This window comes from Botrytis deweyae (genome assembly GCF_014898535.1).
Source record: "Botrytis deweyae strain B1 chromosome Unknown BDEW_034, whole genome shotgun sequence".
Classification (NCBI taxonomy): Eukaryota; Fungi; Ascomycota; class Leotiomycetes; order Helotiales; family Sclerotiniaceae; genus Botrytis; species Botrytis deweyae.
The window spans coordinates 301,578-327,664 of NW_024066241.1; the positions used below are offsets into that span (position 1 = coordinate 301,578).

The 26,087-nt window shown below is 42.7% G+C and overlaps 7 protein-coding genes across 7 annotated transcripts; 4 read left to right on the plus strand and 3 right to left on the minus strand.

Annotated features, from left to right (window-relative positions):
• The first annotated feature begins 244 nt into the window (after positions 1 to 244).
• On the plus strand, positions 245 to 5,425 carry EAE98_010222 (uncharacterized protein). Its single transcript, XM_038957843.1, has 6 exons — positions 245 to 1,053; positions 1,113 to 1,296; positions 1,355 to 2,123; positions 2,178 to 3,692; positions 3,745 to 3,987; positions 4,041 to 5,425. Exons 1-6 carry the CDS (start codon positions 991 to 993, stop codon positions 5,344 to 5,346), a joined length of 4,080 nt encoding a protein of 1,359 aa, XP_038805855.1. The 5' UTR covers positions 245 to 990; the 3' UTR covers positions 5,347 to 5,425.
• A 1,443-nt stretch (positions 5,426 to 6,868) lies between these two features.
• Positions 6,869 to 8,902, plus strand: EAE98_010223 (uncharacterized protein; the record flags this gene model as incomplete). The annotated part of the gene is made up of 2 exons (XM_038957844.1): positions 6,869 to 7,381; positions 7,473 to 8,902. The coding sequence occupies 2 exons, from the start codon at positions 6,869 to 6,871 to the stop codon at positions 8,850 to 8,852; spliced, it is 1,893 nt and encodes a 630-aa protein (XP_038805856.1). The 3' UTR covers positions 8,853 to 8,902.
• A 103-nt stretch (positions 8,903 to 9,005) lies between these two features.
• Positions 9,006 to 10,612, minus strand: EAE98_010224 (uncharacterized protein; the record flags this gene model as incomplete). Its single annotated transcript, XM_038957845.1, has 4 exons — positions 9,006 to 9,380; positions 9,432 to 9,661; positions 9,708 to 9,942; positions 9,995 to 10,612. The coding sequence occupies 4 exons, from the start codon at positions 10,610 to 10,612 to the stop codon at positions 9,006 to 9,008; spliced, it is 1,458 nt and encodes a 485-aa protein (XP_038805857.1).
• Positions 10,613 to 11,410: 798 nt separating this feature from the next.
• EAE98_010225 (uncharacterized protein) lies at positions 11,411 to 11,836 on the minus strand (the record flags this gene model as incomplete). The annotated part of the gene is made up of 1 exon (XM_038957846.1): positions 11,411 to 11,836. One exon carries the CDS (start codon positions 11,834 to 11,836, stop codon positions 11,411 to 11,413), a length of 426 nt encoding a protein of 141 aa, XP_038805858.1.
• A 1,131-nt stretch (positions 11,837 to 12,967) lies between these two features.
• On the plus strand, positions 12,968 to 13,315 carry EAE98_010226 (uncharacterized protein; the record flags this gene model as incomplete). The annotated part of the gene is made up of 1 exon (XM_038957847.1): positions 12,968 to 13,315. The coding sequence occupies one exon, from the start codon at positions 12,968 to 12,970 to the stop codon at positions 13,313 to 13,315; it is 348 nt and encodes a 115-aa protein (XP_038805859.1).
• A 661-nt stretch (positions 13,316 to 13,976) lies between these two features.
• On the plus strand, positions 13,977 to 15,954 carry EAE98_010227 (uncharacterized protein; the record flags this gene model as incomplete). Its single annotated transcript, XM_038957848.1, has 2 exons — positions 13,977 to 14,343; positions 14,414 to 15,954. 2 exons carry the CDS (start codon positions 13,977 to 13,979, stop codon positions 15,952 to 15,954), a joined length of 1,908 nt encoding a protein of 635 aa, XP_038805860.1.
• Positions 15,955 to 16,122: 168 nt separating this feature from the next.
• EAE98_010228 (uncharacterized protein) lies at positions 16,123 to 21,244 on the minus strand. Its single transcript, XM_038957849.1, has 5 exons — positions 19,272 to 21,244; positions 19,080 to 19,213; positions 18,780 to 19,028; positions 17,130 to 18,723; positions 16,123 to 17,074 (listed from the first exon to the last, which is right to left on the minus strand). The coding sequence occupies exons 1-5, from the start codon at positions 19,471 to 19,473 to the stop codon at positions 16,914 to 16,916; spliced, it is 2,340 nt and encodes a 779-aa protein (XP_038805861.1). The 5' UTR covers positions 19,474 to 21,244; the 3' UTR covers positions 16,123 to 16,913.
• Positions 21,245 to 26,087: the final 4,843 nt, after the last annotated feature.

The following is a 26,087-nucleotide window of genomic DNA, read 5'->3' on the forward strand; positions in this document are numbered from 1 at the left end:
GGTCCTTATAGTGGGAGGAGGAAAGAGAAGGAAGACTAATGGAGAAAAGTTCGAGAGAGAAATGTGATGTGGTGTGACGAAATGGTGGAGCAGTGCTATTGGTAAGCTTGCGGATAAGGCTTATCGAGCTTATCGACGTTTCCAGGGGTAGCTGGAGGTCTCGGCAGAATTGAAAGTTCTTGATTGCCGATCAAGAGACTGGTGGACAGTACCTACCTAGTCTATGACATAGGAGGGAGCGGTATTCAACCTATTCCCTCATACGAATATTCTCTAACTTCGATTTATACTTTCATACAAGTTTCATCCTTTCAGTCTCTTCCGTTTTGCAATCTTCATGCCGTAGAAACAGATTGTTCAACTGCTCCTTTCTCTGCCAGATTGACGTGTTTCAATCATCATAGTCCAAGGTTCGGTTCAAGATTGATTTGATTCTCCACCTCCGATCTTTTGAGTGCTGCAGAAAACACTTTCCAGTTTAGGAACTCTGCAATACCCAATCGTTAATTCACAATGCAATTTCACTATCGTTTATCTTGCCCAGATGTTTGCCGAGGTTGGAGGCAGCAAATCAATCGATCTTCGAAAGTTTTGTGGCCCATATGCACGATTGCTTCACTTGAACACCATCCCCATTATACATTCCACGGCTTGCTCCACGCTGGATAATCTCCTGAATCCTGATCAGCGAGTGGCTGGTCAAGTCGCGGCAGGTTTTTCCCATGCATGATATATCGGCTTTATGGAAGTGTCACTTCCCTTATCGGCGACGTGTATCTCAAATGTCTTACCAAGCCTATCTACCCCGCACATCACCGTGATAAGGGAGTGTAGCATGGAAGAATACCAGTTCTATCGAGATGATGACGCTCAATCGGATATGAGAAGTTGAGATTGTTTACCAAAACTTATTTAAAGTTCTTTGCCGAGTTCCTCTTCAAGCAAACATCTCAGGTGCTTCACCACAAGAAAGAAGAGCAAAACCTCAGTATGGGGGACGCAGTCATAATTCCAGACCAAACCAGAGGTTATCGCTTGGGTGTTGATGTTGGAGTACGTGAATCGATACTCAACAACTGCAAGTATATGCCGCAGCTGACAATTGGTTTTAGGGAACATTCACCGACGTGTGCGTTTTTACACCAGAGGGCGATACTATACGGACAAAGGTACCATCAACTGGTCAAGATCAAAGCATCGGTGTCAAAAATGGTATCACGCAAGTGCGAAAGAAATTGAAGGAATTGTATAACTGGGATGGACAATTCGATGGCATTCATCACGGTACTACTGTTGGTATGGGCTCATCACCTTTCTATGGCATTTGAATTAAACATTCTGATTCTCGAGTCAGGAACAAATGCAGTTCTTGAAGGCAAAGGAGCAAAGGCTGGATTGATTGTCACAGCAGGTCACAAAGACATTCTGGCTGTACGGAGGTCTCAGATACCAGGTGGTCTGGGAGCTTGGATTAATTTTATGCCACCTGATCCTATAGTTCCTCTTGAATGTACCGTGCAATGCAAAGGAACTATGGGTTATGATGGTCAAATTGTTACACCAATCGATGAAGATTCACTTCGCAAAGATCTTAAACGCCTCAAGAAACGAAATCTTGAAGCAATCACAATTAGTCTGCTAAACTCTTACCAGAACAACATACATGAGAGGCAGGTGGCAAAGATTTCGAAGGAGATTCTCGGTCCTGGTGTTGAGATAATTTGTTCAAGTGATGTGTTATCAGAGATGGGAGAATATGAGCGTACTGTGACAGCAAGTGCCAACGCTATCGTTAAGCCAGTAGTCAAGAAGTACTTAGCTAACCTCCAAACCCTTCTTGCTGATGATAGCGAGACTATTCGAATCTTGAAAAGTGATGGCGGTCTTACCACATTAGACTTGGCTGGCGATCTACCTGTCAACATCCTAATGTCTGGACCAGCAGGGGGTGTCCGAGGCGTCGCAGATATTGTGGCTAAGAAAACTAAATATCGAAATCTGATAACATTAGATATGGGTGGCACTTCAACCGACTGCGCACTCATTTCCGATGGTACTCCTGCGATTCGAAGAGAGACGGCTATTGACAACTTGACAGTAAGAGCTCCATCGGTGGATGTCAAGTAAGTCTCATTTCGCCCATCTTGCCATGATGCCTTTTAGTTAACCATTATCAGAACTGTTGGTGCAGGTGGTGGATCAATAGCACAATACGTTGAATTGACATCTACAATGCGCGTAGGTCCAGAATCGTCTGGAGCAGATCCTGGGCCTGCTTGTTATGGGATGGGCGGAAACAACGCGACTGTAACTGATGCAAATGTTGTACTTGGCTATCTTCCCGATAAACTTCTCGGTGGTAATTTTCCACTAGACATTGCAGCTGCGAGGATTGCGGTCGAAAACGTTGCCAAACAGATGGGATTATCGATAGATGAAACCGCTCAAGGGATTTATAACTTGGTTAACGAAAAGATGTACAACGCTTTACACAACGTTTCCGTTGAACAAGGTTATAATCCCGAAGACTTTTCACTCGTTGCATTCGGAGGAGCCGGTCCTCTGCATGCGAATGCAGTAGGAAAATTACTCGGAGCTTGGCCAGTTATTGTTCCACCCGCTCCAGGTGTTTTATGTGCACAGGGCGATGCTACGACAAAGTTGAGCCATGAACAGTCTATTTCTTACATCAAACTTCTTAGGGATGCCACACAAAGTGATATCTTCGATGCTCTATCTGAACTAAGGACAAGGTGCCAAGATGTAGTTCTTAGCGCATTAAGTCAGTCAACCCCTCTGAAAGTCGAGTACGAAGCAGATCTCAGATACAAAGGCCAGGCTTTGACAATGTCTATCCCATTTCTCGCAAATGATTTTGGACTTGATTCATTGAACTTCATCAAAGCGATCAAAGAACGATTCCACGCAGCTCACGAACAGCAATATAGCTTCTGTCTTCCCGATTTCGAATTGGAAATGATGCGACTTGGTGTAATTGTTACAGATGATTCTACGGACGTGGAACTTAATTCTATTGAAATTGCTCCTCATGATAGCATCCACACACCTCCACATGATGCTATAATTAGCCGGAAAATGATTAGCACCGATGGAATAACAATGGAAGCGATATTTTGGGAAAGATCCAAGATTACGAAAGCTGGATACAAGGTTCAAGGACCTTGTGTGGTATCCGAAATGGATTCCAATACTCTCATACTTCCAGGCTTTTATGGCGAAATTGATTCTTTTGGAAATATCCTCATCTTTCCAGACAAGGATACAAAGTTAACGTCTGATATCGCCCATCATGATTTGGAAAGTGCCCAAGACCTCGTTCAAAAGTCACCATTGATTCCGACTTTGATCTCCTCTTCATTGCAGTCAATTAGGAATGAAATGGATACGCTTATGCTAAGATGTAGTATGTCACCTGCCATTCGAGATCAACAAGATGAATTTAATGTCATCACGAATAAAAAGGGGCAGATGTTAGTGGGTCAATTTGGTAGCTTTATTACTCAGTTCCTGCAATCATGGAAAGGAACTGTTGAGGAGGGTGATGTTTTCGTCACGAATGATGTTTATGAAACTAGCGGTGCTATAAGTCATCTCAATGATGTGATTGTACTTCTTCCAATCCATTACAAAGGGGATCTCGTGGGCTGGGCGGCAAACTTTGGACATATGACGTATGTTATTTCTCGCTCTGCCAGGTACCATGAACTAATTGTTGATTAATAGTGATGTTGGAGGAACGGTACCAGGAAGTATGTCTATTAACTCCACCTCTGTCTTCGAAGATGGGATTCAGATACCCACCGTAAAACTTTACTCTCGAGGAATATACAATGCAGCGATGGTCGAGGTATTCTGTCGAAATTCTCGTCAACCGGATTGGTTTCGTAGCGATTTGACAGCTCTTGTAGCTGCTTGTAGAACGGCAGCTACTAGAGTCTGCGAGCTGAACGAACGATTCGGTCCTAAGTAAGTGATGTAAATCACAACTTTACAGCAGGATAACTGATTTCTATATCTAGTGTATATAGTGCCTCTTGCGACGAACTTCTCGCACGAAATCGCACAGGTATCATGAAACTCATTGAGACTCAGATCGGTGACGAGGAAAGCATATTCACTGATTTCATCGACGATGATGGTCAAGGTGTTGGACCTTATGCAATCACCTGTTCCATGAAAAAGACGAATGGAAAACTGGTATTCGACTTCGATGGTACTTCTCCGCAAGCCGAAACAGCTATTAATTTCTATCTCTCAGTTACTATGTTTAAGATGTTTGTCGGGTACTACTTACTTGCAGTATTCGATCCATATTGTGTCGTCAATGATGGATTTCATGATATGCTTGAAGTTATTATACCCGAAGGATCTATACTTCGTCCCGTTCGCCCAGCCCCTGTCAGCTGTCGAACTCATCTTATGGGCCGCACAATGGATATCATCCAAGCTCTCATGGGTCAGCGGTCGCCTCAATATAGTGCTGCTGCTGGATTTTCAGATTCTCCACATTTCTTTTACTCCGGTTTCAAGCCTAATGGTGAATGGCATCAACTCTACCAAATTGGGTTTGGAGGTGTTCCAGCCCGTCCCATTGGCGATGGTCCAGATTGTCATTGCTTGTTTCCAGCTATCAAATCTGTGCCCGCTGAGGCCATTGAGCTTAACTTTCCATTGCGAATCGAAGCAAATGAATCACTTGCCGATACTGGAGGCGCAGGATTCCATCGCGGTGGTAACGCACAAAGAACCTTGTACCGATTTTTGGCGAAAGGAGAATTTAGTCTTCATGATGATAGATGGTTCACAAAACCGTGGGGAATTAACGGAGGGAAACCAGGCATGAGATCTTGGAAGAAGCTGTATTCGGTGAATGGAGAGGAAAAAATGTTGCAAAGTAAATGTGATCATGTCAAGGTGGTTCCCGGAGATTTGTTAGAATGGGTTACCTGGGGAGGTGGAGGGCTGGGTGATCCATTCACGAGACCGGCTGAGAAAGTTGCGTTGGAGGTTGAGAGGAAGTTAGTTACAATCGATGGGGCCAAAAGAAATTATGGAGTGGTAGTTAATGAGGATGATTTCTCGGTCGATAAGGAGGGAACAGAAATACTTAGAAAAAAGATGAAGAAATCGAATGAGGGAGAAGGAATAGTTTACAATAGAGGTGGTACTTTGGCTGAATTGAGAGAAAGATGCGAGGAGGAGACAGGATTGAAAGCTCCTGTTCCACAATGGGAAAATGATCCATACGGACCACATACAGGACTAAAGTATGTGCAAGAGTGGTTCAAGGAGAAGAGGGAAATTCGAGGTTGGAATTTACAGTGACGAATCCAGGCGAATTGTCTCTAAACTCGTTATAATGATTTCAATTTTACTCAAATATATTGACTAACTATCCACGTCTGCAGCCTGTGTATCGACTTGTTTTAGATCTCCACGTGCGAATTTGAGATGAGCCCCCACTATCTCCTTGCATATATCCATTTCATATCCACAACCCCCACCGGATAAATCGCTGCAACTCATATTAATTGACTCATTTTTCTAGTAATCTGTATCCAATTTGCTCCAGCTCCTGCATCAACAATAATAAACGACGGGCGTTTGTGGTTTAGTGGTAAAATCCATCGTTGCCATCAATTTCCCGTTTCTTCCTAGAATCTGAATTGATCAATCTCGATGGGCCCCGGGTTCGATTCCCGGCGAACGCATTCCTCTTTTGCTGTTTGGAACAGATTCTCCTTATGGATTCGTCGCTTTGATGTCGATTTTTGAAGTTGTGCTTACTGACTGGGTGGTTGTTTAGAGCTGATTTGATGGGCGAAAATCTTGGTATCGAACCTTTGTTGAAGTACCGAGAGACGCTTTGACCCCTTTTCTTTGTAATTGCTTTTAGGAGAATTAAACCTCTGGTTACCAGCTGTGTGAATGCGTTTGCACTCTTCTACTTTCACTTGCGGCGGGGATAACGTATTAAGCATAATTTTTGTTGTCAATATGAGATGAGCTACGAACAATGACAGTTTCGTCATTTAGTTGCTGTTACGATATATATCAACTCCTTCGCTCTCTTTTTCATAAAGCAAATTGTCCGTGCGCCGGACTTTGCCCTAGTAGAAATTATTGAATTTCTTTCCTACCGACAGATATCTCACAATTTGAATATTCGATTGAGCTCACATGTTCGAAGAGTTTACCAATTGAATTCAATCTCACCTGTATATTATGCCCTCACACATCCTAACTCGAAGCTAACTGGCCCCACTATCATGCATGACCTCCCTCACCTTGTCAAACTGTGCAGTGTACACCTAGCCTAGCACAGCCATTGACCATTGTAAATCATCTTTGAAAATCGATAATCATGACTTCCACTAATTGACATCGTGGTATCCAAACGGAGCATTAAATGGCGTCGTCGATGATTATGAGACAATGGCGAAACACACTCTCCATAGGACATATCCTCAAGATTGATGATTCTTTTCGGAAATTTAGATCTTACTCGACAGCAGCCCCCCTCTTTTGATAAGCGAGACTTCTATGGAAAGTGCAAAGGTAGCGGTAAAGTATCACGATATAACTTTCTTGTCCTTGTCAATTCTTTGTGTTCTCTTTGACTGACTATCATTTATAAAGAATCTAGTGAGGAACCAGATGCGGCCTGATTTGTAAATGAATCAAAAAGTTCCTTTGACGGAGGTGATTATCAAAGCCCGATATTTCTTTATTTTGAAGCATTGAAATTCAGTTTTGTTAAATCTTTAGAATACGGATTTGATCCCATTTATACTTTCGAAATAAAATATCACATCTCTCATCACGATCTCATCAAAATCAACTAGCCATGGCAAATGATTGGAAGTTCCGCTCTCGAATGCCCACCACCTCCATCGCTCAAATACAAATTCCTCCCATTCCACTCCAACGCATCAGCAAACGTAAGCGTGCCACCCGCGTAACAACCAGCGATGGATGCAAAGAATCCAGCATCATCAACGAGCTGCGAAAGAAATATGAAATTGACCTCGAGCACCCTCCTCGCTATCCAGCCCAGTTCACTCACCCTCAACCACCCATCCCCCGCCCAGAACCTGATAAATTAGATAGTAAAATAAGACTTGAGATGGAAAGAAGACAGTTCGCACCAATGACTCCTGATTGGGTTTGGAGGGTCTTGACAGAAATGTACAAAGTGGATGAGAAAAAATGGGGAAAATGGGCAGTTGATTTGGATGGTATGAAATTGGCAAAAGGTGATTGGAGGTATCTATCAAAGGCTCACTATCGTGAATTCGACGAGACCGGTGCAATGGAAGAGTACGAGCTTGGCCATGTCACGAACACTATTGCTGATTTGGTAAGTTGGCTTTCATAAGGTTTTCCAAGCTAGTACTTCAGTTGAACTTGAACATTTGAAGATTATTGCTGATGTGACAAACTATGATTAGTATGTTTACATGGCTTGCGACTACAGGAACAGAGCAATAGCCAGAACACTCAAGAGTGGCGACCTAGCTGGTGATACACCAACCAAACAGAAAATCAGCTCCATAATGATTGATTCTGACAAGTTGTATTGGGATCAAGATAAAGGTCGCCTGGTGAGGGAAGGAGTGGATGAAGCTGGGGAGCCTATTCGTCGGCTTGTGGAGCAAGACTTTCCCAGAGCTTGGGAAAGGACCATGAAGGCATTGGCACAGTATGATGATGAGACTTTTGCCAATCTTGACTATATTGTGATTCCACACGAATATGGCGCCTTCCATACACAATGCATAGGAATAGCACCAAAGCAAAGATTTGTCTTCCATATCGACAACTCCGGTCTGTCGAGACCCAAATTTGAAAGTGCATTAGATGAGACGTACGGCGCTTACTATCATTCGTTTTTTCAAATGTCTTTACTTGAAGCTATCATATACACAAGATTCGACAAAGGAGAGATTGACACCGCCGAGTGGCCCTTGTACGGGCAATGGTCCTACCGCACGGATCATGCGGTGCCAAGGAACAGAACGACAGACAATAGTCCCAACGCAACTCGACAGAACGATCCCTACAATTGCGCTTTGAATACCATGGCCAGTGCCGTGAATTTAATATTTGGATATGATATGGCTTGTTATGTGTCTGGAAAAGATCTCTCCCCCATCCCTGGATTGACAGGAAAACGGATACGAGTCGCAGCGGAATTTTTAAATGGGGGATTCAACTACCCATTCAATTATCCATTGTTCAAAATCCCAACAGAGCTACAAGAGATCATTATTGATGAAACTTATAAGCAAAATATTCGACCCCCTCCGGCCGTAGTAGGAAATATCATGGAGGAATGGGATGAAGAAGACACAGAAGATGAAGCGGATCCAGACACAGAGGAGGAAGAGGAGAAAGCATCCCAAGCAGAAGCTCGAACAAAAGTTAAGAAATCCACTAGGTACAAAAAGGTCAAATGGCATGGCCAACCCGCTTTGGATTGGGATCCTGGAGAGCCAGATCCGGCAGGACCAGGATCTACAGACGACGATTTACCAATACGAACTCTTTGGCCTGCTCAAATGGACCCTACTAGAACGGGGAAATGTGGCATTATATACCCGATCACAAAGCCGCACTTCTCGGATCCAACGTATGATGATGTATTCGAGTGCAAGAAGGCAGCCATATTCCACCAAATGGAGGGCTGGGAATTGTGGGAGCACATGCCATTGAATATGTTCAAGCGCTGGATGGAGAATGTAATGGCAGGTAGAAGACATGAAGAGTTGTCTCCATGGGTGAAAGTGCTCAAGCTTGATGGACGTGTTTTCTCCGAGACAAAATATTGAGGGGCGAAGGCGAAGATGCCTAACAAGACTGTATTGACTTGTTCCGAAGCAGTCTTTCTGAATTTTTACTCGCAGATGTTACTGATTCATATTTAATTGCGTTTGAATAAATACATTGCTCATATCTTCTCATTGAACCTACATATCACCATCTCAAGTCTTTATGAAATAAGTATTCAAGGTGTTTTTCTGTGGTGACTTGCCGAATTTCTTTGTCAATGCCTCTTGCTCCGACTTTTCGGCTTTTTCACCAACCTTCATTAGCTCACATAATTCTTCGAATTCAGCAGAATTGACAATTCCACCTGAGGCCTCCTTGTGGCCACGAGCAAAGTTCTCTCCTAATCGCTCAACTAAATCTGTAGTATCCAAATTGGCCACTGCTTTTAATGACTCGATAATATTGACTGGTGGATCGCGACCTCGAGCACATCTAGCAATCCGACATGAGAAATTTACCTTGCCGGGCAAGTAGCCATAATTTGCCACCATGACTATTTCTAGGGCTTTAGATTTCAAGAAGCCGGCCTTTGTAGAATGATTAGTGAAATGAAGTAGTTTCAGTGACTCAATACATACCCATCGCGTAGCAATAACCGGGTGGACTTGAGCCTCGCTTTCGATTTTCAACACCGCAATTTTCCCATCTTTACTGAATTTTGGTGGTGTATGAGTCTGTTTCTCAACCTCTTCATTGATCTCGCGTCTTGCTTCGGCGAGCCTCTTATCTGTCATGATTTCTTTTGGATCTTTGGCTCCGAGTAGTGCTTTCCAAGCAGTAATAACATCATAAGTACCAGTTCTTCGTGCTATATGAAGTTCAGCGATTGAAGTTTAGGAATTCATTGAACATACGAGCGTTAATCAAAGAAACACAATCATTAATGAGCTTTTTTGTATGTTTCTTAAAAGTGTCTTTCATATCTGGAAATGGGGGTATCCATTTTATGGTATTTCCTAGATCACCATGTGTTCCGATTGCGCAAAGATAGCCACATTCTTGAGCAATATCAGAATGAAGTTCTTTACAAATTTCGTAAGTCATGAGAGCTGTCGTTGGAACTGGAGGGCAATGGCAGCCTGAAACAACCTTCCCTCGAATGTTAGTATCGTTGCCACAAGAAGAATGTTTTCCACCTTACAGTCGCATTCTTGGGAAAGTCATCACTTAAATGATGATCAATGATCATACATTTCGCACTCTCATCATCAATGACAGGTAAACCTCGTCGACTTCCCTGGTCTAAAACAATCACATAGCTAGGTTTCATTTCTGCCATTGCCTTTCTTTCGTATTCTTCATGGATATTCGAACCTTTCCGCACTAAATGAACACTCAAATTCTTTTCTTCAAGTCCGAGTTTTATCAAAGTACGATACATGATTACCCCAGCACTCAATCCATCTGCATCTTTATCCGGCACAATAAGAGTGGGTTTCTGAGCCGTTGCGCATTCTCGGATGAATTTGTAGGCAGATTCTAGTTGATCACGTGGCGCTGGCCAAATCTCTTCGCCTGCGGAAGTACGACGGACGGGAGTACTGCAGTAATCATCGATTTTGATGGTCTTTTTTGGCGGCTCTGATATGATTTCGGCTTTTCTTTTAATTCCACGATCCATTGTAGGAACTCCAAGAGTTAGATCTGAAGGGCTGGGGCGTATTGATAATTTTGTAGGCAAATTATTGATCCAAGGCCTAGCGGAAGCGGTATGATATGGAAGACTTCTCCGAGCCAAGTTACGGAAAACAAAAAGCATTGATAGGCTTGAAATGTGCACAAAAGAGTTGAATGCAAAAGGGAGAGGTTACTATTTTTATATATACGAGTAGAATGGTTCACATATAATCTGTGTGCAATATAATATGAAAATGGTGGTTTTGCTTTGATGAAGAAAGTTCGCCTTGGTCAAGGGGTTAAAGGTTAATCATGACGTAATCCATAATCCATCAATCAGCGCGGTGCAGTGCGGATTAACTAAGCTATTGAATCTCCACCTCCTTTCTTTCCATAAGATCATTGCCATAATCAATTATTTATAGAATGGAGAGAATCATTATTGAAATCGGTATACCCTTTTCCGGCTTATGTTTCGCATCAGCATATCGGCCTGTTGTTCAATGTTAAAACGTCCATAACACAATTTGCATGAAATGTGGTGTACGTAGGGGCTGGCGGTGCTTGCCATGGCCATCACACCTCAGGGAAGGTTAACATATCAAACATTCTCTCGAGTGTAGCATTTGATATGAGAGGTGAGGAAGACTATAATCTGCGGGACAACAGGGAGCACTCCTCAGGTCTTTTTTACAGTTGGGTTCGAATGATTCATTTCACCAATTACATTTTTATTCACAAGCCCGCACATTTGAGGGTTCGGCACGTTTATTTTATTTTTACAAAAGGAAATTTTTTTCTATTTTTCTATCGAATCAACAAGTCAAGAACTCCGAAGAGTATCTATCTATCTATCTATGTCGTGAGGGAAGGTGTGCTTTTTGAACGACTTTGTGTTGAGGTTGAGAATCCGTGAATGAGTGATTGGGTTACCCCATTCTCAGAAAGTCCTCGCCCGCAACAATCTTCCGCCCTGCTCCTGCTGTGAAAGTTTGAGAGTGGAGCACAAATCATCCATAATCTTTGAATGTTTCTTGACCAACGCTTGATGCTCTTTCCAAAACAACTGGAATTGTTGGATGTTGCAGCCGACAACTTCGGGGATCTCTCTGCGATCCTCGATTTCCTTGGAGCCATTATCGCAGGACTGCGATGGCGCTAGGATGATTCTGCTAATAGGGATGTATGATGACGAGTACGCCGCATCATTTTCATCGACTGATGTAATGAAGAACTGCTCGTAGCAGAGATCACAGGTGCAATCCTTTGGTGTTTCATTCTTTCCGTGAGCACTCTGATCTAGAATGTCGTTATTGAGCTTGGCGTGGATGGGCCAATCGATCTGGAATTTGATGAATCTAGGCATCTTGTTGGTTTTCTGGCTAACTCGTGAAGTTCTTCTTTCTGAAAAAATCGTGGTGGATTTGTTTTTGAAAGTTCGAATATTGAGTTATGAAGAGATAGTAGTCGTTGTATGTGGGTGTGATACTTAATGAGGATGAGATGAGAAGAGATGAAATTGATATGGAAGGATTGATGTCCTCCTGATATACGTTCGTAAAGATACTTGTTCAAACATTGTTCCATTGTCAATCAGACAAGCTTGAGCCGCATGTAAGAACGAGAACAGGATAAAATTGTCAGTGTTTAGAGTAACCTCACTGCCATATTGTCCCCAACGCGATGGTTGGCGAGAACAATGGGCATTGTTCAATCTGATCTGTACATAAAGTCACAATGAAAACACCTTTATCCAGGACACTTGTTCTTCCGACTTAGGCAATTCATCTCTTTCAACTTAGTTCACATCGGATTGTTCTCATCAATCAACCTATTTAACCCAATTTTTTTAATCCTCTCCAAAATGCAATGTCACCAATTTTTTTCCGCTTGAGATTCTCTCAAAATTAGCATTTCTATGTGCAACATCAACTTCAACAGGTGCAAGTGACCAGGTATCTTGATCTTTGGGTGCTTAGTTGGAAATTAGAATTCTGAATTTCGGATTCTGGAAACACACAAAAAAAAGCTTGAAGTACATGGAGCGAACCTTATTGAATGTTCTGCTATTGTTCTGACATGGAGGCTTATATCTTGTGATAATTTGATGCGCAATGGTTCTCCATTGGCTACTTGTATGTTCATATTGAAAAGAATTTCTGGATCTACTTCTCCTGTATTTGCTTATACAATGTGGCCCCGAATGAATTCCAAATAACTTCCTGAATGTTTGTTCAGCTACGCCAACCCCATTCTCACGAACTCAGCACAGTGTCAAGATACCCAAGGAACAAACCTCAAACAGCATTATTCTAAGCCATTCCTTGCCCTATAAATACCAACCACTTCGTCCTCAACATTCCTAATTCTTTTTCTCCCCATTCACTCGAATTTTGACAAGATAAGACAAACACAAAACTTCATCGAATCCAGATTCAGAATCCCAATCCACATCCCCAGATCACAAGTTCAAGAAGTCACCACCAAAACCACAAAGATGAATAACGGAAGCGACTCCGGAGTCATCTATGACGAAATCACAGAACGTTTGTACATCGCTCTCCAAGGAGACCGAGATTTCGACGATCCACCCATCGGAGACCCAGCTCTCGAAGAACCCATCATCGACGACCCGCCAGTCGAAGTACCCCTTCTTCAACTCCGAGCACAACCGCCGCAACCACAACCACAATCATCCCGATGCTCAAACATCATCACGTTGATCAAGACCATCGAGTTGATTGCTTTGATCGCCATGGTTTTCTTCCTCCTCTTCGACTACTTTTCTCCTAAACCCGCACCCACTCGAACCGGACCACCACCTCCAACACCAGCCGGACGGTGAAAAGTCGAATCCTTATTCAGTCAATCCACAGGGATGGCTAGGATAAGAATTGGAGGGGATGAGGGTGGATGAAGAGGAGGCAGAAGGAGACAGCGTTCCCCACAACACGTTTTCTTTTGTAGGACAGACTGAAAAACCTGGCGTTTATCAATCGAAAAAACATACAAAATTTCAAAAAAAATCAAACAATAATTTTAACCGGAAAAACAATCAGTGCCAAGATAATACTAATGTGACTTTGATAGTGTGCAAAAAAGTAACTTTGAAACAATTGAACGAAGAAGTATACAAGAGTAACTGATGTACAGTTTCCGAGAAAATGAAAGATTCAATTCAAGAGTCAAGGAAATAAGATTTTTGATCGCTCTCCATGCAATCATCATTTCACCTACACATGCACTAATACGTGCAATCAGAATGACTGACCCACTCAGGTCAAGTAGATGGATGACCCCCAATCTCTGCCTTGCGACACATATGACCTATCCAATAGGAAAAAGGAAACTATGCAGGTTTCCGACGAGCGTCAATGCAATTATCCGTATGAATTATTCATCGTCAGGGATCTCGAGCCCTCAAGTATTCTTCTTCCCTTTCGTTTTCAGCTTTTTGAACACTGATTCCCCCTATACTCTTTTATCACTAAACTCTTGCTCACAATATGTCCACCGCATCCAACAGCCAACTTTTAGCCACAACAAAACGTATTTTTCATGAAATCGCCCAGCAACTTTTTCTAAAGACCCGAGAGCCCATAAGACCGCAGAATTATAGGAGCGGTACCTTTCGGCAGTCGAAAAGTTATACACTTCTCCATGAGGAAGAGCAACATCTAGCAGATCACATAGCAGTCCTGGCCCAAGCTAAGGAGGGCGCAACTGGTGTATCGGCAGCTATGATCGAAGAGGGCAGTGGCCGAAATTCGTCATCCCTAACCATTAGAATTGCATCAAACGAGACGCCTTTACCAGAAACTGTGGATGGATTGCGTAGATGTTTAGACATAGTGGAGAAAGCTGCTCGTGAGGGTGCGTCGGGATCAATATTCCACAGAACAGGAATGAAAAAGTCGAAAACTAATTCATATATATGGTTCAGAAACGGACGAGCACAAAGGTACTCACAAGTCAAACCTCCTCATGCAAATCATCAAGCTGAGCAAAAATCGTCTGCGACGTCGTATTGTACCAAAGAATCGAGGTGGAAAAGTCAGACCTCCGCTTTTTGACAGTGTTGAATCATTGCGATGTAGGCTTTTGGTATTAGAGACCAATATTGAAAATCCCTCTCTACAAAATACTCTTTTTGTTGATCTTTCAGAACTGTGCCAGAAGATTGAAAGCTTTACTCTCTCTTCCGAAGACAAACAAACGGATCGATTAACCTCAGTAATCTTAGCTGCGCACAGAGTGTCGACGACTGCCAATTATCCGTCACTTGAATGTCAGCTCCAAATGAAAGGCATTAACCTGGATCTCAGCTACCGCCGCACTGTCTTCCAAATCGACAAGATAAGCAGATACCTAGACATCAGTAACGACCTGATAGACTTTTCCCGGAAAATCAGGTGTAATGGTTTATTTCGCAACATCCGCTTGGAAGTGTGCACGGCACCCAAGGCTCAGTATCACAATGATCAAATCTTGCATGTTCATAGTGAAATACAACTCATCTTTTTCTATGAGCAAAATCCTGCGGACTTGCCTCCAAGGTGCATAGGATCTAGTAAGTCGGCTTGCTTTCTATTCATTAAGAAACATGGAGTGTACCGTATTTCGCATTCGCATGGCAGACTGTATCCAAAATGGACGGTGCCAGAAGGAGAGTGCGTGAATGAAGAGTTAAATCTAAGGTTCAGTGAGATTTTGAAAGATATGAGTCAGGAAATGCTGCAGATCAAAAAGAATTTCGTGAGACGACCCGGGTATGAAGGAAATGGTGCAGAGAGCAGAGTACATCTATTGATACTTCCGTCGAACTTCAATGCAATTTCAAGCCCTACAACAGAAATGAGAGCTTCTTTGAGGTCAGGAACTTCATTAAAAATTGCCGTTATTCATGAGTCTCAGTCTGAGTTCTGCGAAGCCTCGAAAGCCGCAATAAACACCACATGCCAAGCTTGTGATCTCCCGCCAAGTACGACTACCAGTTCGACTGTCGCAACAGGAGCTTTGAACGGGGTTAGTACTGCTCTCGAATCAGGGGTTATCTCAGGCTCCAACTCGGTACCTTCCATTAGCTCAAAATCACCACACCCAAGTCCCTTATACGAGTGCCACTCACAAAACCTTCCCATTAAAATCCTTATCTCACCCGATAACCTCCTAGACACGATCATTCTCTCCATCGGTAAAGTAGAATACATATTTGATATTCGCGATATGGAATTTGGATATCTCAATATCAAACCAACGAAGCAAATTGATATACTGAAAGGAAGGAAGCGATCGCAAAGTAAAGGATTAGCTGAAGAAAACCATGAAGAACTCCGACTTATAGATGTCAGGGGTTCTGAACTTGATGGCGAAGTTGTGCTCACCGGCAGAAATTCGGATTCAAAGGAAGTGGAGTTTTTTATGAATGATGGGGGAGAGTGTAACATTTGTGTCAAGATTGTATGGGGTGTAGAAGAGGGGTAATGGAGGAGAGAAGTGATGTGAATCCCAATTTAATGATCATGGTCATCAAAGTGCTTGAGATTCGGCTGTTTGGGGACAAGCAAAACGCAAAATTTCATTCTCATTGGCTGCAACTTACAGCCAAGCCAGCACACCCCATTCACCGTAGCATTCTGGATAACAAATCTTCGAGAAATATTATTATTCATTCATGATATTACATTTGATATTTGTCTCGTCCTACTAGTATGCGCTATCCTCGTATACGAGACCTGACGCGCCTATTACACAATCATATATCCATATCTTATTGTGTGCATTCGCATTCGCATTTGCTTGCATTCCGTTCCCAAAAGAGATCCCATCCATCCGTGCAGCCGCACATCCCAAATTCCTAGCAGGCAAGAGGAAAGACGGGAGACATAATAGACATTCATCCAGTAAATTCCCGATCTCCCTTTCCATTCCCATTCCCAACCTCATGTCTTCAATAAATATCATTATCAAGATAGAGGATCTCCCTTGAATCATATCCCCTTTGAATAATGCAAAATCCTATCATGTCACTTCTCCGGACCAGCCAGACCAAACATCTTCGGCGTCTCGCTCCAAATGATTTGCTCGTCGCACCGAAGAAGGCACCCGTAAATGAACCAAAGAAACAAAGACGAAGAGCGCAAGAAACATCCCCCTACCACCCATTAAAACAAGATATATCGGGAGAAATTAAACAAAGAGAAAAGGTATAAAGCTTCCGCCTGCACAATATCGGAAAATTGTCATATACGCCATCAAAACCATGCCACCAGGTATATCGAGATCAAAAAACACAACTCCGATGATTCACCATCCAACACTATCGATGACTTGAACGACTTAAGAATAATCATACAGCCTGCGACCGACCTAGCAGCCAAAAAGCAGGTATTTCCATAGAAGGAAATGTATCCTGGATTATGAGGATGCGGGGTGGTTGCGCTTTACCATCCTTTCTTTCTAGCGAAACGTTTATTCAAGAGAGCAAGAACCTTTGGTACATTGAACTGAACATACTCCAGGTCAAGATCTTCTTGATTATCCTTTTGCATCTCGAGTAAGTCATCAAGTTTCAGATCAAGCTCCAGTAGGCCACGATTTCGTCCTAGTAAAGTTAGCATGTATTCATAGAGCTAGAAGGATAACCCGATGTTCCATACCTTTGTAATGTAACGAGATAACAAAGGTTCCGGGCAAAGGACTGGTAAAGTTGAAGTAGATATTGGCTCTTCTGTTGTCGGGTACGTTGCTCTTCTGAATGACGCCTTGTTTCTCCAATTCGCCATGAGTGAACTTATACGGACCCAAGACTTGATGCTTTTGTTGTTTTCGCTTGGTACCTTCACTTTGACTTCGAACATTGTGCAGATAACTTTTGTAAGTTTCGAGTTGACCGACTAGATAAGTGTTGTGATCTCGAATGGTCTTGAAAACTTGATCGAGTTTTTGAGTTTCGAGAATAACTCCGTCTTTGAGTGATCCAAGATGTTGGAGTTCTTGTTCAACTTCATCCCGCAAAAGGCTGAATTGATCTGACTTATCAATGACCCCCAATTCCTGCAACTGGCTCAATAATTCCATAGCCCGAATACCTTTTCGTACCATGACAGCATCATTTCGGTATTGACCTGCCGCATCAGCAACTCTTTCAAGACGAAGCGGTCTACGCGCCACAGCGCTGTTGCTCGGAATTGATCTCATAATTTGAACGAATGTTGACTTTGCTTCCATAAAGAATACTTCCTCTTGGGTAATGTCGAGTGCAGCCGTCAAATCATCAATCGCGGTTTCCCATTTGCTAAACAGTGGCAAGTTGATAGCCCTGTTGTCTTTCCTGGGTAATTGTGCAGGGGCTGGTCCTAAATCGGCCAAGATTACTGCCAAATGTGAGTTCTCATCCTTGTTGAGTTCGGCCGTGTGTTTATCGAGTAAGGCATGCGTAGCATAAACTTCATTGAGGGTAATTGATAGCTCCAAATCCTTCTTAGATAATGCTACATAGTTGTCCATTTCCAAACTTTCATAAAAATCCTGAACTTCACAAAGATCAAGCATAAACTTGTTGACTCGTTCTTTGTTATGTTGAATGAATGGTTGAAGTTTGGCCATATATGGTTCCTTTGCATATGAGGGTTTGTTGGCAAGGTTTTGAAGCATCTTAGCAATCAAGGTCAAAGTTCGTCTAGGTCGATCGGCTGGAGTTCCATCAATGAGCATATATGATTTAGGGGTGACAATAGCAGGGTTGATGAATCGCAAGAAGAAGAACCCTCCGATAAGTGTACAAATCACTTGATCGTTGGCATCAGGGTACTTTCTCTTTGTGAGGCTTCGAATTTGTTTGCAGATCCATCGAATACCATATGGTGTTTCCTCTAGCCCATCGATAATTGTTGTCAGGAATCCATTTGCAATCTCCATAAGCATTGTTAATCTTGGTTCGATAATAGCCTGGACCTGTGTATTATCTGCCGCTTGCTCTGCTGTTACTCCTCTGGGTAGGGAAGCCGGAAGTCCTCCTGTCTCCAGCTCAATCTGTGCAATCATTGTTTCATAGACCTTAAGGGGATTGATTTCCAAGTCGAGATCCTTCAGCTCAATAAGTCCATTGATTCTGTCTGCCAGTACAGTCTTCAAATAACTCTGCCCGGGACCTCTTCTGGTATATGTTGTCATCATGCGAGATACTGGTGTGTTCGCACGGAGGAGGGAGGAATATTCTGGCGTGTTATCAAATTGGTATGTTAAGACAGACTACGAAACAAGTGTCAGCATTGGAAGCAGCTCAATTCACCTGGGGTGTCGCTGACCTGAAACATAGTCAAGAGCAGGTGCTCTTCACGGCTCTCGTATTGATTCCCGTAAATTGTGAACATGACTGTCTGCAGTAAAGAATCGATCTCTGCCATAGTGACAAGACGGCACAAATGTGCAATGTGTCTGGGCTCCGATTGAAGCAAAAACAAAAGGTTGCCATATTTTTGTGTCTTCTCGTCATTTGGGAAGAATCCTTCTTGTAAGTCGGTCGCATCTTCCAAGTGACTAGCTACCTCATTTTGCTGAGAGAGATATTAGTTGAGAACCTTGTCCTGAGAAGTTTAGGTTCCTACCTCTTCCAAAGCCATGCGATTCTGAATCAATAATGCAATTCTCGAGTCCAAATACCTAACATCTTTCTCCAACACGAAATTCTTCTTCGATTGTGATGAAATCTTCGACTTGAGCTCTCGTAGAACCTTTTGTGCTACATCAATGCATCAGTACAACATTCAAGCCAATGCCAATTGCACCAGAATTCTTACCTTTAGCAAGATCATCCTCAATTTCCAAATCCTTCTCGTTCGCAGACATGGAGAGATATAGAGTAGTCATAGAATATCTCTTTGATTGACGGGCAGAGCGAGCCCCATCGTGTGAAGACATTGTATTTTGTCGAGAAACTGGTTGGAAGGAAGAAGATGAGGCTGTCGATGCCCGAGAAGGGGTTTGAAGCATTACACTCATATCGTTTGTTGACCGAACAAGTCGGATTTTTCTGTAAATTAAATTGAAGTGCCAATATCTTTTGTAACACTTTCAATGGGGTCTTTGATACACCGTGGTGTGTTGCGCAAAAAAGAACAAAGAGAGTTGTCGATCTCTTTTCTTTGGTTGGTCGAAAAGGGTAGATAGATGGATTGAAAGATTGGTGGAGGACGATTCGAAATTATTGTAAGATGCCTGGAGCAGGTGGTGATATGTAAGTATGTATGTTGTTGTATGCTGTATGTATGTACTTCTAAAAAGATTCGAAAGATCAGACAATAGTTGGAATAGTTGAGCAAAGTTCTGTTGAAAAGAAGGAAATATATTATCGTAAGGTTGAATAAAAGTCGAAAATGAGAGTGAATTGGATGCGATGGTATGGTTTGGAGGGAGCACACAGGCTTTGTTGAATTTTTGGGAATTGCGAAGGAGGGCTTGTAGATCGACCAGCGAGCCGCTCGGGTCTTCACCCCAAATTACTTGATGAAAATCTTTTTTTTTTCTCTCTTTAAAATAGAATGGAAAAAACAATCCTTCAATTGAGATATAACATGAATGATTCAAATGGAGAGATCGTGTTGGAATATTCGCATGCGGCGCCGATGACTGAATAATATGTTGATGGGTTGCGTTGTCGCAAAAAAAAGAAAAAGTTCCGCATGCAAGAGGATGAAATGATGTCTGGGAACGTCTGTCAAAAAATGTGTAGTAATTGATTGCGATACGATGGATGGGTTGTGGTGCGTTGCGTTTCGGTGCGTTTCGTTGCGTCGCGTACAATAAGTAAATGAAGGGGCGAGGTTTATATTCGGGATAGTATATTGATTGAAACAATATCGGGGAATTGATTCAAGCTTTGGATATCTAGGTATCTAGGTATACGAAGGAGAGGTAATGTTGCCAAATGTGCGAAAGTGTCGTCGGAGAATAATAAAGTAATAAGTGAGGTAGGTGAATGAGGTGGTGGGTGAAGTGGGTGTGAAGTGGGTGACGCGGGTGAGTTGAGTATTACTTTGATGAACGATGCAAAAATGAATGATGAATGATGAATGATGAATGATTGATCAATTGGGATGTTTTAAGATGTAAAGTTAAAGTTACCTAGTATGTTATGGATGGATGAATGGATGGATGAATGGATGGATGTATGGATGGATGTCCACGGGTATGTAGGTGAGATGATGAAGTGGGACGGACGTTTGTTCGTTTGCTTTGGCGGGATGGGGAATGGATGAGATAGAGTTGAGAACAGACGAGGGAGGGGATGAGGGGGTTTTTCTGCAGAGCAAATAGAAAGTCCTGGGTCGGTCGGTAGGTAATGTATGATGCTGGGCAAACGAACCGTCGTACCGGTGTGTGGGAGGATGAGTGTGTGAGTGCGTGAGTGAGTGAGTGAGTGAATGTACTCTGTTCTGTATACTCAAGTAACCCTTTTTCCCCAAGAATTATTCCTTCTTCGATTGATATTGATATGGATATGGATATGGATATGGATATTGATGAATCAGAATGTCATCTTCACCGGCTAGAGAAGAGGGAAAGAATGAGAGAGAGACTCTTTGAAGACCTTGGAAGACCGTGGACCTTGGACATTGGAACTTGCACCTTGCACCTTGCACCTTGCACCTTGCACCTATGAGTATCTAGGTAGGAGGTAATGAGATTATGAGAGTAAGAGGGATTCGTAGATGTGAAACATCTAAAACTTGTCAGGGGTCCATTTTCGGTGGAGGCACATCAATCAATTCAGGTACGCTGTTGAATTTACCCAAGACGACTAATGAAGAGGCTAAGAATAATACCTGGGTCCACGTAGAGACGATAGAGTATCTACTAGAAAATCGATTGATCTCAGATCATAAAGTGTGAATTGAGAATCTCCGTGATTCCGTGATTTAGATACCTATCTAGGTATCTAGCGAGCTAGTATCTACCTAGTACATCTATCAAGAAGAGAGGAGAATGTCCAAAAGTACCTACCTACCTACCAGTTGTAGCCAGTAATAAGTATCATCATGATGCTTCATCTACATCTACACATATCTTACTTGGAATGATCAGGCTAATTGATTGTAACGACCGCTACTTTCACCCCAATCTTGTAATATATCCTCAATATAATATCGACCAATCCCATCGATCAATTTAATCACGAGCAATCAATTACCTTATCTCCAAAAGCATATCAATCGCTCTATCATCTCCAACTCATCAATAATGTGATATCGACACTTGATCATTCCTCCCACGATCCTCCTTTTCCTCCTCCCATACAATGTCTCTCACCCGCATGAATTGCAATGGCTACATCCATTCAATACCGGTCTTGTATTCTCCGACCATCTTACTCTATAACCTCAAGGAAATGAATCCAACCTTGATCCATCGGTCCAACCTGAGGATTCTTTCAAGATTAGCATCCAGGACGATACGACACACGCACGTGGAATTTCATCGCCTTATCACCCATTTAGGTCATTCTTCGATGGCGCAGCAGTGGAGCATAATTGTAGGAGCTAAAAATGGCCAAGTTTGGCTTTGATTCCCTACTGCCAACCCACGTTTCCTGAGACTCAGATACCCCAAAATAGTATTTGGGAAGAATGGGTTGTAGCATATCTGTTATGTCGGGTCTCTTTGGTGCTGGGGATATTGTACCCAGGCATGTTGGGTTGGGTTGTATTGGTGTTGGAATTGGTCGTACCGGGTTGTGATGAGTGATACTGTGTTTACACAAAGTCTTTACCGAAGTGGTCTTCTCCTTGTGGCATGAGATTTGGAATCGATACTCTGTCGCAATAAATCATGGGGAAGGATCAATGACCTCGATAGGATAAGTAGATAGGATCGGAAATTTATTTACTTTATTTCTATGGTTCTTACTATAAACTTAGTCTAAGCAATTAGAGGAAAACTAGTTAAGCGGTGAGAATTCCAAACTACTTCCCTCACTTCTTTCTTACTGCATACGAATCTGATTCCAACAATTGATCCATCCCATGATGATATTCAATATCAAGTTTCTCCTCAATTAACATCTAACTACAGCTGTAAGTTCTGTTCCTGAATCCTCATCGGTGCTAACCCCAAAAGCATTTTGTGGAACTCGTGCTTCTTCGTGAATCTTTGTACCTGACTAAAAATCCCTGGCCGCGAAGCGATAGGAACTCTAGTATGAACCGATCAAATGGCGATCTTCCAATGTGGCACCGCAGTTGTTCTCCGCAGTACCCGCTTCTAAATTCTAACCCAAGGGGGCAAAATAGACAGATATTCTTCTGTTTCCCTCGGTTCCAACTCTTGGAGTTCTCACCCGTGGCAGGGCGTGGCAGACTTCTGTAACATCATCAATGTGTTCTTATTCTTTGGAACGCCTTCCACTCCACTTACTTCCACATCAAGCTTGCTTCCCACCATTTGGAGCTTTTCGAGTACCTGGCATTTGTGCATCAGGAATTGCTCTCCCAATGCGTTCATGCTCTCCAAAGGAGCAACATCACCTATTTTATCAGTCGGCCGAACCACTCGACCTCAAATGGTTCACCAAACCCGTACACTAAACTCTTCTCGATATGTCAAACCATTCTAAAGCATTTACGGAGGGAGAGATATCAACGCCATCCCCATTCGATTCCGTTTGTGGATATTTCAGGGGTATTTGGGTAGTTTTACTTGCTTGACTGAGATTAAAGATAGGCCGTGCGCATCATTTTGTTGATCATGTGTTCAGAAAACCACCCAGGATGCAAGAAGTACCTCGTTGGTGATCACAGATGAGTTATATGATCGAGGATGTTTCTCGTTCTGCCCTACGATATGTGCTATCTTGACTCTCAAAAGGGTTATCACCGGTCAATGTACGTACGGTACCTCCGATCTCGAATAATTCTTTTGCTGTGCTTTAGTAGCTTTATGGACTCGCATCATTCAGCAAGTTGTGCCGGCCTCTTGAGTCCACTTCAAACAGCAGGTGTGTAGTCTTCCATACTTCCCTATCTTCTCCTTCATCCTGGATGACCGAATGGTGCCAGTATTACGACTATAGATCAGCATTAATGATATCATCGTCTTCCTTTCCTCGAAAAGCCTTCGTTGACTTCTCTTTTGTAGATCATCTCTAACCAAATCATGGATGTCACTGACCAGCGAGCCAACTAATATACGATTTGTCTAAAATGTCTCGGACGATTGAACGTTTTGGTGTTGTTTAACTTTTCATTGACAAGACGACAAGCTTAAAGGGTAACGTTTTCGATATTGACAGGCCACTTCTATCTCGTTCCGAGGTTCAACCTCGCGGTTCGGTTCAACATTGTGATTGCTACTCTGTGGGCATGCAAGGGCATACATACATATATGGAGTGTATATCTCGCATGTTCACGGCAGTATGGTTCCATATATCCACAATTTCTAATAGCCGCTTCTAATCTCGCAAGACGCGCGATAAAGTGAAAAATGGCATTATGGGAGATTCGGTGTTCGTGTGGTGGTATCGTTGTGCCTCCACTGAGTCCACTTCTCATAAATCCCTGTTTTGTCGACTCCAGTTTTACTTGCATCTGCGTTTACATCTGCATCCGCATCTGCATCTGCATCTACCTTCACATCTCCTCCTTTTACATCAAGTTATCAGCATATATGTAACCTTAAGACGCGGACCACTTCCGTTGAATACAGTCCACATTAACTGCGAGACACGGGGATTACCGATACAGAGTTTGAATATTAAAGCTTCTCCTATTCGAGCTTCCAGCATATAACTAGAATGTATGTGTCTGGCAGATAGGTAAGCGATGACACACTGATATTTAAGATTTCTGTAATCAAAATTTCGATCTTCCTTATGTCGCGTCATCATAGCCAGAAGCACGAAGGCGGCTACTACTCACTTCTAGGCTTCAGTCATAGGGGTTACAGTAATGTTGTGCTCAAAGATCTCTATCGAAGTATCTAGACTCCACGATTAGCAAATTCTAGGTCAAGCTGAAATGAATTGACCAGCTGTGACCTAATGGGACCTTGCCGGTTTTCCATTCACTCTATAAGTACTCGGACCGCGGCCTGTCCTACGATGATTCTACAGCAAATATCGTGGCTCATCTCTTTCCCAACAAACCCAAGCTACACTCATCCCACAAATACCAACATCTTCCTTCATCACACAACCTACCCACCCGCTTATACATACCGACCCCACTTCCAGAACAGCTCACCCCTTTCTCCCGACCCGAAAACTTACACAACACATACAGGACTAGTAAGTACTATTAAAATCTATGTATACAACATTTTGGGAAGTTCCGATTGTCATCTTGTATTTGTCTTTGTATCTTCCTTCCGTGTTACAAGTCATGCAGCGCCCCTATGGTGTTTCATATATATACCGGCTGGGAGGTCACTGTACCCCGGATTGTCATTGTACAACCTCTTGGCGGGGGTTTGGCGATTTGTGCAACTGGTTTGGTGGTGAAATAGGGTTTGCGGCGTATCAATAAGTTGAAACGGAACGGGATGGATCCTGAGCAGTTGAATTGAATTGGAGTGAGGAAATACACTGAAGATAAAGAAGACAAGGAAAGAAATTCATAGTCAGTAACAAAAAGAGTTAGAATACCGGTATGACATGGGGAAGCCCAAAAGGTAGAAATCTTGAGCCAAGAGATAAGTAGTCGAAAGCTTCAGAATGTTTGAAAGGGTTAGATAGTTTGAGGGGTCTAGATAGTTTGAGACCTTCCAGCCAAGAACTGTCAGTCGAACCTCTCCCAAGGACTCCAAAGCGTCCGGTCAAGGTATCGGAGAATCAAAAGTTTCGAAAGCAATAGGTAAAAGATTGACGAAAGACAATCGCAACATATTTTCCCACGCTCAATCAAATATAGACACTCAACCTAGATATCGTCCCTACTCCAGTAATGCTCTTATTTCCTTCCTCTTACACATGAAGACTCGTGCTCCCTTGCTTTCTTCATTGGAAAGTGCACCATTCCCCTTCTCAGATGGTGCCTGTCTATTATGAAGCCCCTCGTATCGTTTTTACCCATTTCATAGTCTATGAGCTAGAGGCATGCATACGTTCGCCCTCTTCCCCGCGCATGATGCGTATCTTGGATCATCTACCACATGAATCCACATGAATCCTACACACCAAGTTTCTGTCTCTCCCACCTTGCTTGCAAAATTCTGGCTAATGATAAATATGAAGTGACTAGAAAATGCCCACAGAGTCCATCATCATCGAGTTACGCCAACATAGAGATGAAAACTTGAAGCTACCGTCAATCTACGGGATATGAGGACATGGAATCTTACCTTTTACGACAAATCCAAAGGGGTCTACAGTCATACATGTCATATAATATTGGTATATTGCATCAGAGAAAGATATTCTTGAGGGCGATTTAAAATACATTTGAGTTAACAACTGTAATTCATGTATCAAAAGATCACCGAGTTCCGGAAACCCCACTAATATGTTATGAATACAAAATGCTCCTCCTTCACAAGGCATATGGAATTTCGTCGTATGGAATATATGAGACTAAGTCACAGTAACGGCAGTAACGAGTAAGAAAATAGCTTCTAACATTCTGGT